General features: G+C 34.2%; 2 protein-coding genes across 2 annotated transcripts; one reads left to right on the forward strand and one right to left on the reverse strand.

Annotated features, from left to right (window-relative positions):
- Positions 1–14775: 14775 nt before the first annotated feature.
- Positions 14776–15518, forward strand: LOC130642366 (uncharacterized). The gene is made up of 2 exons (XM_057449455.1): positions 14776–15357; positions 15423–15518. Coding segments are annotated over exons 1-2 (387 nt in total). The 5' UTR covers positions 14776–14972; the 3' UTR covers positions 15425–15518.
- A 575-nt stretch (positions 15519–16093) lies between these two features.
- On the reverse strand, positions 16094–16897 carry LOC130655095 (uncharacterized). The gene has a single exon (XM_057457828.1). The coding sequence runs from the start codon at positions 16895–16897 to the stop codon at positions 16094–16096; it is 804 nt and encodes a 267-aa protein (XP_057313811.1).
- Between the last annotated feature and the right edge of the window lie 2332 nt (positions 16898–19229).

The raw sequence follows: 19229 nt of genomic DNA on the forward strand, positions 1-19229 counted from the left end.
TTAATTTGGCGAAATTCGCCAAATTTAATCCTCGCCAAAATTTATCCACTTAAGGTAGTATCAAGTTCTGTTCATATTAGCTATACAAACCTTTCTACAAAAATACCACCATCAAGCCAACCGGAAATTTGAGTGCTTTTTACATTGGTGTTGGTTTAGCCGTGAAAACCCGAATATGTTGTTGTTGCGTCTGCGTTCACAATACAAAACCTTTGCTGCAAAAAACGCAAAAGCAAAGATATTAAAACTTTGTTTGATATTGTGCGTTAAGCTTATGCTTACGTCAATGTTTGCGTCGAACGTGTTCACGCAGTCCTTTTCTGCTGTTTGTAGGCTAGTTTCAACACCGAAAGTATTGGGATCTGTTATCAAATTAATGATTTATGTTTCTTTTTTGCAGTCTTGCCTAAAATTTGCTATCACATTTTTAAATGCGTTGTTCGATTTTAAACATTTTTTGTGGTCCCAGTGCAACCTCCTCTCCAGGACTATTTGCTTCTCAACTGATGGTTCTAGTAAAAGATGCTGGGGTCGAGCTTGGTCCCGGGAGCCATATTTGAGTTCCGGTTGTTAGCAACACAGTGCTGTAACTCTATTCTTTAGAGGTGTATAACTTATGGCAAAGATTTTATGGCAAAGAAAAAAACTTCGAGGGTGCTCATATGGAGAAAAAATAGCCTGGCAAACCGGGGGCCTCGGTTGTCCGAGATACAGCAGTAGTATTTTTCCAGTGAAAAATGCTTTGCGTTTATATTTAAGAAACAGCTCGTCTAACCGAGATCTCGGCATACTGGTACCGGAATCTGGGTTTAGCGGGATAATTTTTTTCTTAATATGAACGCAATTTCTGAGTTTTGTATCACTCCCATGGATTACAATTTTTTAAAGGAATCATCCTTGTAATTTAAATTTACTTTAGATATAACAAACATCTGTGACTTTCTTCAGCCCGCCTAACCAAGCCGCCACACCAAAACAAACTGGGCCGTACCTGCTTTCCGTGGTTGTCAGTAAAAAATATTATTTGCAAGAATTTATTTTGGTGATTGGAGAGAATACTATTTTACAGGGACAAACTTTTGCAAAACGCTGTAAAACATTTTCACCGCCATAATTTCCATAAATTACCTTGTTTATTGATAAGAACGTCCAAATTGTAGGTTAGATAGCCTATTTTTAAGAAACTAGAGGGACTGGGCAGTCTTTAAAAACCGTAAAAAACCAACAAACCTTTTCAAAAAAGAGAGAAATCTGTTCCCAACAAAACCTAAACGCTTTTTGCGTCAAGTTTTAAGCACTAAATGTTTCCTCAAAAAATTATTTTAACTTTCAAAAATAAAACTTCATGTTTAAGTTTAAAAATAATTTTTTTTAGGTCCAAACCCTCCCTAATTTTATGTTGATCCTTCACTTTTAAACGCACCCTCTCATAACCACACCCCTAAATTTCAGAATGAGGGTAATTGTTTGTAGCTAGATTTAGAGGGACTTCTACAACAATAGATTCTGCCTCCTTCATTTCTAGTAGCTAGCTACTTGCTATTTTTAATACGCCCATGTGTTCTACAGAAACAGGCAAGTCAGAAAAAAGTTAACATTACTATCTGATAATTATTTTCTGATAAATCTTAGGCTGTATCTGAATCTTCCATGTCTTTGCCTCCATGATAATTTGGGACATATACATTAGTAAATTATCTTCATGATATAACTGAATAACACGGTCTGACGTAATAAGAATTCGAGTTAACCGTTGCTCGAGTTGCCTGAAAAGGGAATATATTTTCGCTAGAATTAAAATTTTGGTCTTTTCGCTAAATTAAATTTTCGCAAAATACAATTTTTTAAAACCTTGTTTTTAGTTTAGGAGGTAATAAATTATTGTGTTTGCGTAAATTCATCAATTTTTGATCCCGCACGCACTTTGTTGAAACATCTTACATTAAAAACAGGAATATTTTTTTCTTTCGCTCACATGAGTGATCAGTCAGTGACTTTAGACACAGGTCCTGAGAACCCTTGCTACGTTAATTACAGAGATGGTCAACTTCGTTCCCAGGACACTTTTTCTCTTTCTGACAATCTCGGATTGTTTTTGCTTATTTTTTTGGTCCCAAAAATAACGTTTTAAACAGTTTTAATTCTACTTCGTTCCAATTGTTTATTTTCCTCTTTCCGCCATTTTTATTTATATTCCCCATATACAACTCCCGCGTAATATTACGGCAGGCGGACGAAAGTAGGAAATTTGACACCCAATCAGATTGCGATGATGACCATTCGGTGCCAGGGCTATTTCGTCTCGCCGTACGAGATTGTCAGAAATAGTAAAAGAGCACTGGGGACGAGGTTGAGAGATAAAGATTCCTCTAATGAATCTAATGGAATCGTAAACTCTGAATGACGAAATGCCTTCCAACTCTTTGACTCGTACCAGAAAAAAACAATCATGGAAATTATGTAATAAAATAAACAAAACAAAATAAACACAGTCACATTTGCTTGATAAAAATACTGCTATAATGATTATAAAAATAAACATGGCTGAGAAAATCAGTAATTACCTGTATTCTCTGCAAAAAGCTCAAAGGTATAATAGGTTTTAATGGTAAAGTTGTATACCTATTTTAATGCCCACGAAAAAAATACTCTCTAGCTTACCAATATATACTTTTTCAAAGGTTTTTTATTCACAGTAAATTAATTCTCTGCAATGAACTCTCTTAAAAATATCGAACATTTGTGTATTTGTAGCAACACGCGTAAAACTTTCAAGAGGTGAGTCACTCTAAAATATGCGATAAACTTGTAGTAAAGTACATAAAGAAATTTTATAAAAGAAAAAATTATATAATCATTTTGCAACTAACATTCTGTATTATGTATGTATCACAAGCCAAGCAAGTATTACATAGAAAATACGCTTGTAACAATGACTACATTAAATCTTAAATAAACTAAACGATAAATTAATTTTTCATTTTACTTTGAATTCTGAACAAATATGTTACGTTTTCCATTTGCTGCGCTTAAAGGAATCAACCTCATGAACTCGACGAGCTTGTGTAGTAGTTTGTCTCACTCGCTTAAAGTACGGCCGGTAATCGACCAAACACCGCATATTTTTCGGTGTTGAAGGCCGGCCAGTGCAAAGGCTATTTCATTCTCGCCTGTCCCTTTGTCAAAAAAAGAAAAAAAGCCCTGGGATCGAGCGTGCATTTACCGCCATATCTTGCTTAAAATTCGTTTTTAGCATTAGCAAAAGTAAAGTTTCGTAGGTACGAGCTCGAAATTCGCCCCAAATTAAGCATATGCAGAGAAAAGTAATGTATGCGTGACGTTTTCGATCAAAGATGGTGTTTTAATGACGGGAGTTTGTAAAAGTATTTTACTGGATATTTTGTAGCTAGAAGGAATCTATAGCTACACCTTAAAATTCTAGAATAAATACAACCCTTAGTGGCTTTCTAGTCATTTTGTGGTGTACATATAGTAAAAATTACAGCACTTATAGATATTATAGAATAATTTACATCAGCTGCAAAATAACAGATGAAAGGATGGACCACTACTTGGCAATGTTTGAGAAACAAGGCGAGTAAGATTATTTTTTGCCGTTCTCAAAGTCTGTTTTTTTTCTCTTATTCTTTCTTTTTTGACTACTTGGAAAGAAATGTTCCCAACAAAAATGTTGTCTAAAATGACGCACAAGTTTTAAATCTTAAAATGTTTCTTACAATTTCAAACGTATTTTTTCTTTGAGCCACAAGTGTTTTGTTGTATAATATTGACTAGTTATATATTTATTTAAAATAGTAACTATTCGTACTGTTGTTAGCAACTGAAGTATCAGTTGTTTAGAAATCCTCTCCCCCACTCAGGATGGAGGTTACAGTACTCCATTAAGTGGCAGTATATGTATCGGGCAAGGCCCAGGACTTGTGCGTCCAAAAAAGCCCACACACCGTGTTGTGGCTGACGACAGAGTTCATGGAGACCTCTAATGGGGTTCCAGCTTTTCAGCACACTTCGATAAAAGTTTCTATCGTCAAGAGCGCTCCATAGTGAGTGTTCGGCGCATCAAGCTTACAAAGCCTTTGACGCGTTTTGTCACCAGTAAAGAAATTTTAGATAAACTTATTTTTACAGATGCCTCCTATCAATCAATAGCATTCGAATTGCATAAGGTGGTAGAATATTTGGTATTATTTAAATTCTGGTTGTCAATACCCACTGGTAGCAATAATTTACATAAGTCACAAGTCAAAAAACACCTTTCCCGAGACCATGAGTCATACTTTTTTAAATTCGTAAAATATGAATACCATATTTGAATTCAGCATAGTTTGTTTAATTTATGTGTAAAAGTTTAACTTGATACGCCAACAGAAAGTGCTATTTTGAGGAGATATATATCACAGCTAAAGTCTTCTTAATGCTCAAGTTACCATGTCCCGCCTCGTTTTAAAAAAGAGGTTGGACATGCCACAAATCTTTAAATTAGAATAGCAGGTTGTTTACTTGCTGCATTGTTTCGAAATTTTCTTTGTTTATGATATTTTTGATAAGGAATTCAAATCTACGTAAACTGAAAAACTACACTCATTTTCCTCTTCGAAAACAGCTGGTTGAGAGCTTAGTCATGTCAAAAATCGATTTCAACGACTATGTATATACACCTTCTAATAAACAGCTGAAAAAACTACAGCGTATTCAGAAAGTAGCATGCGGGTTTTGTTTTTGGTAGATTTTGCAAATTGGAAGATATTATTAAATTAAAATGGTTACCAATTACAGAACGTAGAAATTTTAACTTGTTAAAAACTACACATAAGGCGTGAAACTCAGTATATAGTTGCCTTCTACATGTCATTTAGATGTTAAAGTACACACAAGAACATTGCGGAACTCTGATACCCGCATTGAACCATCGGTTGTATCAGGAACTTTCCAAGATTTTGCTAGTAAGTTGTTCAATGAGCTTTTATCAAAACTAAAAAACGAAAACGTTTATTCCACCTTCTGCAAGAACGTTAAAGGCTACTTGTTAGATGTTGCAATGGCAAGATCCGTGCGGAAAACTGATGTTTTATTTATTTATTCATTTTTTTTTCTTTGCATATTTGCTCCATTCCCGTGTGTTACTCAATTTCTTTTAATAATATTTTATCATTTACTTGTATTTTATCTGTAATATATTTCTTGTTAATTTTTATTGGGATGAAGAGCCATTTTATTGTAAATGGATAAGCCCTGAAAATATATTTTATTTACTAACTAACTTTACTATCTGTTGTCCGTTTTTCATGAAACTCAACAGAAAAAGTTGCAGCATATCAAAAGAATAAGTCTCGGGAAAGGTGTATTCAACAGCTCATTTTTTATTTTTTTACGATATGCAAGCAACTTAGGCTTTTGTTCAGATCTTAAGTTGCTTATTTTCAGCCAATATCTGGATTATTAGTTGCTCACTTAAATTTATTCAACTAATTTTAGTTATCTATGTAAGAAAAAGTGTGCAACAAAGAAGTTATTGTATTTTTTTCTTGGGGCTTTATTAACGTTTCCTAATTTGGTGACATATCTTTTGTTGGCATATCGTTCTGGCTGGGAGAATTCTCTTAAATCGTCGTAAACGCGTGGAAAATTCCACAGGAAATCAGCTGTCCTACCAATTTTGTTCCCAGGGATTCCTTTCGCGCTCAGGTATGTGGCTATCGTGCAATATTAGAAAGAGAAAATATGCTCTGGGGACGAAATTGCCTCACACATTTTCCGTATCGCTATTTCGTGCAACCTTTCCCGCCTACCAACACGAAGTACAGAAATTTACTTAGACGGGGTTATGATAACAGGGGTGATTGTAATGTTTTTTTGATTATCGATTAAATGGCACGCCCCGGCAAAATTAAAAATAATAATATCTTTTAAGACAGTATTTATCTTTTCTGCTAAAAATGTTACACTGGAATCCATCTATGTTTGATGTTGGGATCCATCTATGTGTGATGTTTTAAGCTGGAAGGAAGTTGTTGTGCCTGATACTGTGAGTTTTGCAAATTCAAAGCAGATTTAGAATGGGATGAAGAAGTTATTCTTTTCAAATCGACGATTTTGGCGTGGAGAGTAGTTTACTTTAAAAGACCTAAAAAAATGTTATTTTCTGGTCATTTTGTTTATTACTTTATTGGTGGACAAAATACGAAATGTTACCAAACAAAGTGCTTTTAACTAGTTAGATTGTAGATCACCAGAAATCTTTTAAAATATTGTTTCCAGCGTGGAGATGTGTGGTATACAAAATTTGTATTTCTTTAAATAAAGTCTTAAAGGGTTTTAAAATATCACATTGTAAAGCTTGCAGAAGAGTTTCACCTCACTGTTTATAACCTAATTCAGAGGGCTGAAATAGGGAGTGAGGGGGGAGGGGTGGGGTGGAAATAGATGGCGGAGCAGGAGATTTTTTTAATCAAACTTAATTCCTATCTTTTGTTTAATGTTATATAAACGAATATTTGAATATTTGTTTGTAAACACTTTTTTTGAAGAATGCATATTTTATTTTATTTGTTTTTCCAAGCCTTGTATAGTTTTAACGCCCAACCCTGCAAAGATCAAAAGCTGATTAAAGGAAAGTTTGCACCATTCAGAATTTACAGTGAATGCACTTTAGAGAGTTATTTGAAGCACAAAAAGCCTCTTGTTTTCTGAGGATTCAACCTTTGTGTTCACTGTGCGATCTATAAAACAGATTGATTTGGTGAATGTAGGAAGGTTGTTACTAATGGATTTTTCGAACTGTGGTTGTGTATTGTAGTGGAGGAAGGGCCGACCAAATTATTTTTTCTTGTCTTTGCATTCCGGAGTTGCTGAGTGAATAATTCGCTAATTAAGTAATTAGCGAATTATTCACTTAGCAATTAAGTAATTTTTTTGTGGCATACAAAGAAACAAAAGTGTTTATCCGAATAACACTGCTAGTTTCATGCCTAAATATCACTGCTCTGTTTCATTGAGCGATCTACTCCCGCATGCAACTGAAGGCATAATGCTACTTGCTTGCTTCTGACTTAGAATATCACCAACTTCTATTAAACTAGCATATACAGTTACAGTAGTTTCAACTGCTGGGTTGTAATCGGTTAGAACTGTCCTGTAAGTGGTCGGACGCACTTTGTTGTTCAATTTCCCATTGAAATACAGAATCCTTGTTGGTTAAGTTTCGTAGGGGAGCTGGGAGGAAGTTAAAGTTTGGAATAAATTTGGAGCAGAAGTTGACTAAAAAGACAGAGTTGTGCACTTTTTTTTGGATATTGTGGAACTTTAAATAAGCAAACTTGCTCACCTTTCACATTTGCAGGTAGCATACCTTTTGGGTCTAAAAATATTCAAGAAGAAAATCTCACTCTTGCTGTATTCATATTTTGCTGGATTCAGGCGAAATCCCTATTTTCCTAATTTGATTAAGACACTATCTAGATTTGAATCGTGGTGCTCGTCTGTGTGTATTAAATATGAAAATGTAGCCTGAAGTGCAATCACAGAATCAAAACATTTGAACTGTTCGAATGCGCTCTATACACCGTAGGTGAATTAGGTATACCTGTGTGCCTCCTTGTGGGTGATAAACCCTTTTTTGTATCACGGCAGTTAGGATGTTGGCTATAGAAGATCAATTGTCGAGAACATTTTCGTATTAGTGAGTGGCAGGTTTTCCTCTAATTTTAGAACCTAGTATTTTTCGCAAATGATTTCTCGGTTTGGTCGTTGAATGTCCAGACACAATAATATTTTCGATTGCTTTTGGGAACAGGTCTAATCGGCAAGACATATGTAGTTGGCCCTGTAACTGGTTCAATGATGTTCAGGTTGAGCAATCGATAAATCTTCTTCTAAACCTTTTGTCGGATGTGAAATGGAAATCTTCTTATTGGTTGTTGTACTGGAGATTTGACACGATGGATGTGTAGTTGCAATTGGAAATGTTTTAGTTTGTCAAAGCTTTGGGAGAACTTTTTGTGTTTAAAATGAAGTGCTTGTGGTAAAGTTGGAATCAAAGACAAGAAATTTATTTATTTTGGTGACCAACCGACTCGTAGCAAGTCTGATGCACCTTTTATGACTAAAAAACTGTATTTAATTGTATGGTATTGTAGCATTGTATGGAAAGATACGTGCACATGAAGTATGTGTCGGCTGCAGTTCTGTGGTTTTGTAGGTGTTTGTATCTAGTATGTTTGCTTAACTCTTATTTCCTATATTTACACGTATCATCTTGTAATAGCTGAAGGAGGTAATTTAAATGTCACCATCGTAGGATTGATCCTCAACAATTTTCAAGTAGCCTTACTACAAATTGGTCGATACTTTTCTTCGGTTTTTGCTTATATTAAGTTTATGTCTGTCGTATGGTAAATTCTTAATAGTCTTGAAATGTGCATCAAATTAATCCAAAACTGTGACAAATTCAGTACCAGTAACAGAAAATGTCTTGAATAATTCGTGACAAGCCTGACCCATGAGATGTGGTAAACAGTTACGTTCTTGCTCATCGTAAATGATTCCACCAGCTGATACGAATATGGCGGTCAGTTCACTGGTTGTCAAAGTTGACTAGGGTATGGTAACCATGTTTGTTGACAGAGCACACACTCAGGACACAAACTTAAGAGCAAGATAATAGACATGTTGGAGTTGTAGGATAAACAGAAAACCTACAGGAGCAGGAGAAGGTTAGCACTGGTAGATACAAAATCACAACACAAATAATATCAACATACGTCTAGCAAGTTCGTGAATTTCAAGTGCGCCTTCCAGACTTAAATTTGTATACTCCAGTAAACAACCCTTGAAGTTCCAAGGTATATCCAATAAATATGGTAAAAATGGTAGGCAAAATGTGGCACGATACTACAGTAACAATAAGTTATTTATAAAACATTTTGAAATAATAAAAGATGTAGATAAAGATAAATTCTACATCAGATCAAAATAATTCATCAGCTCTTAGTTCAACAAAGAATCCTGTAGCTGAACACACAAAAAAACAGCTTGGCTACAGTAAAAGATTGTTACGAATAATTTGTTTGACATTTGCAGGGTTTGAACAGGGAACGAACAAAAAATCTTTATCGATAGGTCAGATACATATTTCAAAACTTCACTAATTCAACAAAAGCGTGGCTATGTTACATCACAGAAGTGACTTTGAAGAAAGGAAATATCTAAACTTATTACTAAATCGATTGATAGGTGGAGAAGGAAGCATTCAACTGTTTAAATGAGCATATTATAAATAAATGCTTTTAAATCAAAGCATTGAATTTTTTTTACAATTTGAACTAAAAGCCGCTGGGCTCGGATATTCCATGGTGAAAACTAAGACAAAGCAAGAAAGTTTTGAATATGTCTCCCTTATCAGTGTGTCAAACATCGAGGTGTTTGGCAAGATGTATTTCGGAGAAAAAACGTTATTAAATATGTGTAAGAAACAGAAAAAATACCGTATCATACAAAAAGCAGTCAGTCGTCTAAGTCTGCAAAAGACTAGGATCCACTGAGATTGTTCTCAGGTTAGCTTCACGACGACACATTAGTCCCCCCTCCTTACCCATGAGATAAAAGACGAGACGCTGTTGGTAATTTGTGCGTTGACAGGTGCTCCTTTAATGCTTAGCGATTCAACCGCTTTGATTGTCTTTTTCATTAATTCATTTGGAAGCAAGAAAGGTCGTCCACCTTTTTACTTCAAATGCACAATAGAATAGATGAAGTTGTAAATACTTTAAAAGTTTCAGGGAAGTTGATGTCCTCCTTAGAACTTTTTTATGCTGAAGTTACATTTTTGAAATCACTCACAGATTGCTTTGACAGACCCGCATACTTCTTTGATCAGTCTCAAATTGTTTTCTCTACACCATTGTTACGAGCATAATTTTCGATTTTAAGTTTTTTCTCTTCTTTTTTGTTCTATATTTCCCACGTTTATTGTTTTTCTGTTTTTCTAATACTTCTAACTGCTGTGTGACGACCTCAGTTTCTTATGGTTTAATGCCTTCCCCTTCTCTCACAACTTCTTAGCGCTTTTTGTTTGATGAAAAATAATTTAATATCGACATGTTTTTAAAAATGCCTTAAGGCTGAAATACACTATCATTTTTCAATGATCATTTTTCAATGCTACATTCCAATGACATTAAAAATGACAAATTTTGGCGCAAATACACTATCATTAAAAACATGAAACTTGAGCATGTTTTCTTTGCAACATGGACTCTGAAGAAGAAATAGCAGCTGCTTTTGTTGTGCATATGTTATCAAAAAAGAGAGCTAAACATAGGAAAAATGCAAAGAAATGTATGGGTGAAGCCGTATAGGCGAAATGAACTTGGCATCCACAATACTGTCATGTATGAACTGCGTGTAGAGGAAATTGCAGAGTATACGCGATTTTTAAGAATGCCGCCGAATATTTTTGAGGAGCTCCTAAATCTCATAGAAGTTGACATTGAGAAAAAAACAACGCATTTGCGAGACCCAATTCCTGCTAAAGTCAAAGTAGCTGCAACTTTAAAGATTTTCTCATGTAGGATAAATTACACCGAATTACAGTATTTCTTTCGCGTTCACAAAAGTACTTTGTCACAGTTCATCGCTGAAGTTTGCGAAGCTATTTACATGCGATTAAAAGAAAACTACCTCAAGGTAAATATATATTTCGTTCAGTAATTTATCAAACGTACTAAACTAGCAGTCACACATTAATACCCTGCACTTTGTGAGCCCTCTTCTGGGTTGAGATCTGACAAACTTTCTCGACTCTAATAAGTGTTTTGATATATGTTCACTGGGTGTCGGTACATATTCTGTAAAACAGGCGATAACGGCGGAGACACAAAGAGTGGGTAATTTTGTGTGGCATGTGTTGAAGAGTTCCTTGGGATCGGAGATTGAATAGGCGGTGTTCTGAAAGAGGTTACGGCGAGTAATCTCATCTGAACTACTACAGAAATGATGCGAAAGATATCGGGGATAAATTTTGTGCGTACTTTAACTCCACCGGTGCTGTTCCATGGCAAGAAAAATTTGTCTGAAATTTATACCCACCATCGAAGAAGTTGTTTTTCTTGGGACGATGAATTCACGTAGGAATAGCAAGAACTGAAAGTATGGCCATTAACTTTCGTAAACATCATCTCGTCCTGCTCCACATTTGTTGCTGTTGTTTACTTTCTTCAATTCTGCGCTGAAATAACTTCGTAGTGTATTCAATTTACTCCTCACTAATTTCTCTAAAAAGAAAAACAGATCATAAAAATATACATGTTTTTCTTTTCTCATCCAAACCATTCGAAATAACACAAACCTTCCATTCCTAGTCTGCCTTTGAATATCTCATAATTTTTGGCTTCTCGTTTCTGTCCTTATAAAACGGGGATTTAACATCCCACAAACTGGGCTGGCTTCTCCAAATCTCAAAAAAAATTTCGATCGCTTCTTGCGTCTTCATTCTCGGGTGAATTACTTGTTCAAATCTTTGTTTTCAAAAATGTTTACGCCAAAACTATATCGCGTGCAACAAACACGTGTGCGAAAACAATGGATTCGATTTAAAACAATAGAAAAAAAATGTCATTGAAAAATTAAAAGTTGAACATGTTCAACTTTTCATTTTTAAGGATCATTGGAAATGAGAGTGTAAAAAATGACATTTTCTTCTGTATACACTGTCATTTTTCAATGATAATTGGAAAATGATCATTGAAAAATGATAGTGTATTTCAGCCTTTACTGCTTAAGTAAAAAAAACTCAAATGAAAGAAATGCATGACGTTTTTTTTAAAGTAGCTACAAATTCGAATTTTAAAGTTTGCGTATTCGAATTTTAAGGTACTCATACTTTCGAAACTCTAACCGTGTAGAATGTTCGAATAGTATTATATTCAACTGGTTGAACGTTTAGGCAAAACATTGATATCTCTCATCATACATTTATCAGTAGCAGAAATTGGCATGCTTATGGCAAAACAGTTCGGATAAATCCGAAAAAAGACGAATCGTTGAGAATAAAAAAGAATTGACCCACATTCGATTCAATATATTTGACAAGAAAATCAATATCTCGCATCGTACATGATATTGTTGGGAATATTCCTATAGAAATTCGAAGATTTATTTATTTATTTTTAGGTCTTGGAGTCACAGTAGAAGCACAGGGTTGAGTGTGAAGAACTCCGTCCTTCTCTGATTCAAAAAGATAGATTGGAAATAGTACTCCTAGTATCTTTTAAAATTCAAGATAACAAAAGGAGATAATTAAAGAGGTTAAAGAATTTAATCTATCAAAACTACGAAACACCAAAAATTAAATTTTTCGACGTTAATATAGCATTCTTCGAGAAGTACGAATCAACACCTATTTAAATGTCGTACTTTTAGTATTTTTTTTATTTATCTGTCTTGTAATTTTTTCTAAATCATTATATATATAAAAAAAGATAAGGATACACACATCGTCTTTTGTAACGGCGATGAACTCAACGAGTAAAAAAAAATTCTAATACCGTATTATATATTTTTATAGAGAAATAAACATAGAATTACATCAAGTTGCGAAAAAAAAAATTTTTAAGAAATATAAATTTTAAACAATTAAAACTTTGGATCCAAAAAGTTCGAACAATTTAATATTTGGACAAGCATTTGTCCGAAAATAAAAACATTTGAAATTTCTTGCGTTTGTGCTTTCCTCATGTTTGGACAATTTCAGTCTTATTATGGTTATAACGTATATGCTCAAAAAAGTAGGTATTTGTTTTGGTGACGATTGTGTCTTGACTTCTGAGTAAATAAAACCTTTTTTAAAACACTGCATATAAATAATTTCATTTAAGGGGCTGCTCATATAAAAAATATTTCCTCAGAAACCGGGTAAATGTTTCAGCATAATTTTAGCCCAAGACCTCGGTTTGGTAACAAACTACTTTAAAAATTTAATTGCATTCATATGAGAAAAAATATTTACCCGCCTACCGAGATCTCGGGTGCGCATGATCGAGATCTCAGTAGGCGGGGAATTTATTTTCCCTATATGAAGGGGAGTTTTTTGGAAGTTAAGATAAAATATTGCTGGGTCAGCGAAATATTGAAAGTGTTTGCTGCATCAGGGAAACATTTCATGATATATGTTTCTCCACCACCAATGCGTTCGAACCAGGCTTATACCAACATTCTCGCTGCTTTCTTTTCATTTTCTGGACAGTCGACAGTCTAAAATTTCTAAAAAAGTTCAGAATAATCATTCTGAACTTTTTTTATAAATTTTAGACTGTTGACGTAATGTTATCCCTAATATAAGGCGTGATATTTTAGCTTGATTTATCTTCCATAGCAAAATGACTCCATGTAACTTCACAAATGGCGATTGTAAACAAACAAACAAAAAGGTTTCCAAAACAAAAAGATTGTAAACAAACAAACAAGGTTTGCAGTAAGCAGTGCAAGTTTGTTTACAGCCGCCATATTTGTTTTTAAATTTCCGCGCACTTCAATCACGTGAAATTTGCTCACCCGGGAAAAGTTTTCCCGCCTTCCCATGTGAAAAGAAAGTGAAACTGACATCATGCTGAAACATTTACCCGGTTTCCGAGAAAATAGTTCTCATAGGAACAGCCCCTAAATGCAGGTATTGATGTCGTTCACGCAAAGTACACTTGGCAACGAAAAGACCATGCCCATGGCAGTACTTTTACGGCCACTCAGATTTCAGATCAGCGTCTCAACTTCTCAGATCAGCTTCCAAGATTTGCTTTTCTGCTTCTTAGATCAGCTTCTCAGATCTGTTTTTTAACATCTATGTTTCATATCTCGGATGTACTTTCTTAATTTTATTCTCTTACAATTCTCGCTTTTTTCCCATAGTAATTAATTCATGATCACGGCGCCGGAGGAAGTTGCTGATTTTGATTTTGTAAGAGGCTTAACACACAGATACACTTCTTCTTTATTGTTCCCGGTATTCAAGACTTTCTCGCACCAATGAGAGAAGTGTAGGGCGCTAGGGATATCACAAGACCATGGTATCACAAGAATATCTAACGACGAATTAGATGATATAGTAAACAACTTTATACAACAATTTGGCCATGGTTATGGGCAGGCTATGATACAAGGAAGTATTCGTTGCAATCTAGGTGTCACCACCCGTGCAATATTACAGGGAAATGTTGCAATATCATTGAGTGTGTCGCTCCAAATGAACAAGATTCTAGATCACGCGATATGATATGACAGCAGACATAATCGAATTTTTTCAGAAGGAATTATTTCTTATTTTACAAGCGTCTGTGGTCATCTATTTTAATATTTTTGGTTAAGTGACCTTGTAATGCTTTAAGTTAACTTCTTTACGTCTCCGCCGTAATGCTCTTTGAATCACTATAATGGTCACGGCATTATTTACATATTTATATCATCAACTTATATTATATTAGTTAGTTGCCAATCATTCAATAGATATGCCTTTGTAAAGCGTCTACCCAAAGGACCATTTAATATCACTTGATAAAAGTTAGGTTTTGGCACAGAAATTGTTAATATTCCCATCTTTTCAACATTTGAATGTGGGCTGTATTTATAAAAAATATCTCTGTCGTTTTTCAGTGCTAGTCCTGATCGAATAGTGACTTGTTCCTGTTGTACAAAAGCTTCTAAGCTCTTATTCTGAATTTTTTTTTGTCACCTAAAGGTTAAAACTTCTCCTTGCCTTACTTAAAGGGAAACTAAGGTCAAAAAAAAATGTTGTTAAAAAAAAATTAAGAACGTTGTATAACATCTAAATAAACTATTGAAAAAAAATTAACTCTTAATTTTCATTATTTAGGCTGTTTTAGCCCATTAAAGTTCTAAGGTTTTCTGAAATTAACCGTGTACTCCATTCACGGTTCCTCGTGAACCATACAGAATTATGACGTATGAGCCGCGAGACTCAAAATCACTTAGTCATGGATAGCAGCGAAGAAAGTAGTTGTGCTAGTGAACATAGCGAAGTATATAGTTCTGAAACAGATGAAAGTATTTGCAAAGGGTGTTATGATAACGAACCTGAATATACTGAAAGTCAGTTGAAAAACATTTGTTCATCAAAAACTGCGAATAATATTTCAGACGACGACGAAGATGAGGATTTAGACTCAAGCAGGTTAGAAAACTTACATTGGTGTAAGTGTAAAAAATGTGATATACACGAGTTAATGACTGTTGAAGAATGCAAGTGTTGTTTGGAGTTTACAACTTTACTGGGAGAAAAGCTGGAAGAGAATACATGTATTACCTTGCATAAAGATTTTAATATTCTTTGTTTAAATCGCACCGTATTAGAGACAGCAAGCATTAGACATCGCAGATATCAAAATAATTTTAAGGATATAAAATCTTTTCAAAACAAGTAAGCTTATTATTCTACCTTTCAAAACAAATATAAAATATTACTTCATATGCGAAAAAAAATGCGTTCTTTATCTACATAAAAGTTCGTTTACTGAATGTGAGTCAAAGAATATTAAAAAATATATATACAACATTTTGTAAGGCCTAGGTTCCACAACAACAAAACATATTATATTCTTTTTAGACAACTACGCTTTTCAGCATACAGACAATATACGGCTTGGGTGCATTACTATGAAACACTGGGAAAAGGATGTAGAGTTGTTATACCGGCATGCGTTGTGAAAAAAATTCGTGAAAGTTTCCCAGAAAAAGATGGAAAATATACAGGATTCAAAGCTTTTGTAGATTTGTAAAATCTGTAATTTTAGTTTACGTATACTTTTTTTTATAAGAACAATGAGGCTGAACGAGTGAAAAAAATAGGAACATTTCAGGCTGAAGCCAAATTTCCTTGTTCTTATAAAAAAAAGTGTATAACAAACAAATCAAATCTACTTAGAAAATCGTTTTACTTTTTTATTTTTTTCAAGTATACTCAATTTTTCTGGACGATCTGTATACGCAATATTCCTTGGAGTGTCAAATCTGCCTTCTATATTTTCTACTTTCTTGTAGATGTTTTGGCCATCTAGTTTTCGTTGCACTACCTCCATAAGCAACTTTTCAATAAAATCATGAGATTTTGCTTCCATGACTGGCTTCGCAATCCACTCCTTTGAAAGTTTACTGATAAATATCGCCATCTCTTCTCGCCCAAAGCGCCGCAACCATTTCTCTCCTTAGTGATAACAGCCTGCTTTCTGTCTACGTTACAGTTGTGATCGAGAATAGCTAAATTTACCCGCGAGGCCATCACGTTCAATTCAAATTCTTGGCGTTTGGGTGCATAACAATTTATCAGGGAATGGAATACTTCCAAACTTCCAGTGTGATAAGGTTTTGTCAAATGTACCATGTCATTGAGGTTTTTCGCATCCATTATCACCTTCTCCAGGTTATTATAAGCAGGACTATCCTTTTCGACCCACTTTTTTCGTCTTACTTTTTCTTTAGTGTAACTTTTATGAGCACAACGCTTATATTTTTTGTAGCATTTGAATTTGTGACGGTTTGTCACGTGGTGTAACAATGATTTCCACATGTCCACTAACTTTTCTGCATCTCCATCACAATTTTCAGCACACCAAAATAGGTGATTACCGACGGGTTTGATCCATTCCTGCAGAATTTTACATCCCTTTCTTAGGCCAAGTGGTCTCAGTTTTGATTTAATGTTTTTCGCAAAATGCCATGGATCAAATTTATGGCTGATATCGTTCCTTTCTACACGCAGCCATTTTGCAAGTTGCCTATTGCGGTCGGTAGCTACAGTATTAACTTTGTATCCATCTTCCTCTAATTCAGCAAGACAGTTCTTGAAGCCCTGTAATGGTTTGCGAACATCCATATGCCAGGCAACTTGGCATTTTGAGTAGTAAAGACAAAATGTACAATTGTAGTTAAGAAGTAAAATTCATCTTTTATGTCTTCATACATCAAATTAGGCGAACCTTATAGTATGGTTTCACTTACTCACTCGCGGATCATACGTCATTGCTCTCCATCGTAGAGTTTTTTAAGTACTCTAACGGAGATGTAAATAATAACCTTTTTACTCTAAAATCCTCATAAAAATACATTTTTTTTGAAAAAAAATTTAAGGTATCTTTTTTAAATAGTATAATAAACGTTTTTATGAAAAAAAAAATTTTGACCGTAGTTTCCCTTTAACAACACTCCTGTGGTCTAACGGTATGATACCTATGAAGAAGAAATTTCATAGGGGATCCAGGTTCAAATCCTGGCAGGAGTTTTAAAATGTTTAATTGTAATAAAAGTTAAAAGAAACTTACTTTTAGATTTTTAGAAAGTCTTTCTGAGTTTGCTGAATACAATATGAGGCTTGGCTCTCGATTTAGCTTTTGATACAAGGAAAAAGGAGAAATAAACCGAGCAATTGTTGTAACACTTGACAACATCACATTGTTATAGACCAAATAGCACCTTAAAATATTTAAATTCGCAAGAAACACCAATATTTTACATTTTTGTTGCTGACAGTTGCGCGCATCATTAGAAAACTAATAAAACCAATATTTGAAGCAAAAAACTGATTTTTACTGTATCTCGCATTATTTTTTCATTTATGGACGCAAAAGCACCTTTAAATATTTTAGCTCGCAAAAACACCAATATCTCACATGGTGTTGCTGAAAGTTGTGTTTCATCACAAAACAACATAAAAACCCGTTATTTGCAGCAAAAAAATCATTTTAACCGTATCCTGGACTATTTTAACATATAAGGACGCAAAAGCACCTTTAAATATTTAAGCTCGCAAAAACACCAATATTTCACATTGTGTTGCTGAAAGTTGTGTTTCATCACAAAACAACATAAAAACCCGTTATTTGCAGCAAAAAAATCATTTTAACCGTATCCTAGACTATTTTAACATTTGGGGACGCAAAAGCACCTTTAAATATTTAAGCTCGCAAAAACACCATTTTTTAACATTTTGTTGCTAAAAGTTGTGTTTTATCACAAAACAGCATAAAAAACATTATTTCGTGCAAAAAACTGATTTAAACATTATCTCAAATTAATTTTTTATTTATAGACGCAAAATCACATTAAAATATCTAAGGTCGCAAAAGCACCAATTTTCCACACTTTTGTTGCTCAAGGTTGCGTTTATTATAAAAAACATAAAAACCGATTGTTTGGAGCAAAAAAATTTTTTTTACACGACATCTCGAATTATTTTACATTTATAGTCGCAAAAGCACCTTCAAATACTTAAGCTCGCAAAAACACCACTTTTTTACATTTTTGTTGCCAAAAGTTGCGTTTATCACAGGGGCAACATAAAAAACCACTATTTAGAGGAAAAAAGATGATTTTAATCGTATTTTAAATAAAAAGTTTTTTAAGGACGCAATATCACATTAAAATATCTAAAGTCGCAGAAGCACCATTTTTTTACATAATTCTGGCTAAAAGTTGCGCTCATCGCAATAACAACATAAAAACAATTATTTTAACTGTATCTCGGATCATTTTTTCATTTAACGACGCAAAGGCACCCTAAAATATTATTATATTATAAAGATCGCAAAAACACCAATTTTTTATTTTTGTCGCTAAAGCTGCGCACACTACAGAAACAAAATAAAACTGTTTAAGAAAAAAAGGTTTTAACTCTATCTTGGACTATTTCGCCATTTAATGACGCAAACCCACATTAAAACATTAAGTTCGAGAAGAAGTTATAGATCTGCTGCTGAATTACATGTAATCCTCGGTGATGAAAGGCGTCATGCCAATCTTCAATTACCAAAAAGATTATGGGACGAGTACCACACAAAAAGGAAAAGGATGATTATCCCCATTAAAGCAATGGTTTCAAAAACTGTTTGAAAAAAAGTATCTAAAAAGCGCACACAAGTATAGAAGTGTATTAAGAAACAAAGTTATTGAGAATGTTGTTACTGATAAAAGAATTTCAAAGATCTAGCACACATAACAAAGTCTTGAAGTTTTTTATTCATAGTTGAACTCGTACATGTATCCAAAAGACAGGAATTCGATCCAATGTGATGAATGCCAGAGTCTAATTAGCGGTTCTTGACCACAATTTGTATGTCAATGGAAAACAATTAGTGATCACACGCGAGCGCAAAGGATTGGCAAGAAAGGGAGAAAAACAATGGAAGCTTGTCGCATCTTGTCTGTCAAAA

The sequence above is a fragment of the Hydractinia symbiolongicarpus genome, chromosome 1 (assembly GCF_029227915.1).
Source record: "Hydractinia symbiolongicarpus strain clone_291-10 chromosome 1, HSymV2.1, whole genome shotgun sequence".
Classification (NCBI taxonomy): Eukaryota; Metazoa; Cnidaria; class Hydrozoa; order Anthoathecata; family Hydractiniidae; genus Hydractinia; species Hydractinia symbiolongicarpus.

Bases quoted from the DNA above. Each gene is read 5' to 3' on its own strand.
- LOC130655095 (XM_057457828.1), bottom strand. From the start codon at position 16,897: ATGGATGTTCGCAAACCATTACAGGGCTTCAAGAACTGTCTTGCTGAA.
- LOC130642366 (XM_057449455.1), top strand. From the start codon at position 14,973: ATGAGCCGCGAGACTCAAAATCACTTAGTCATGGATAGCAGCGAAGAA.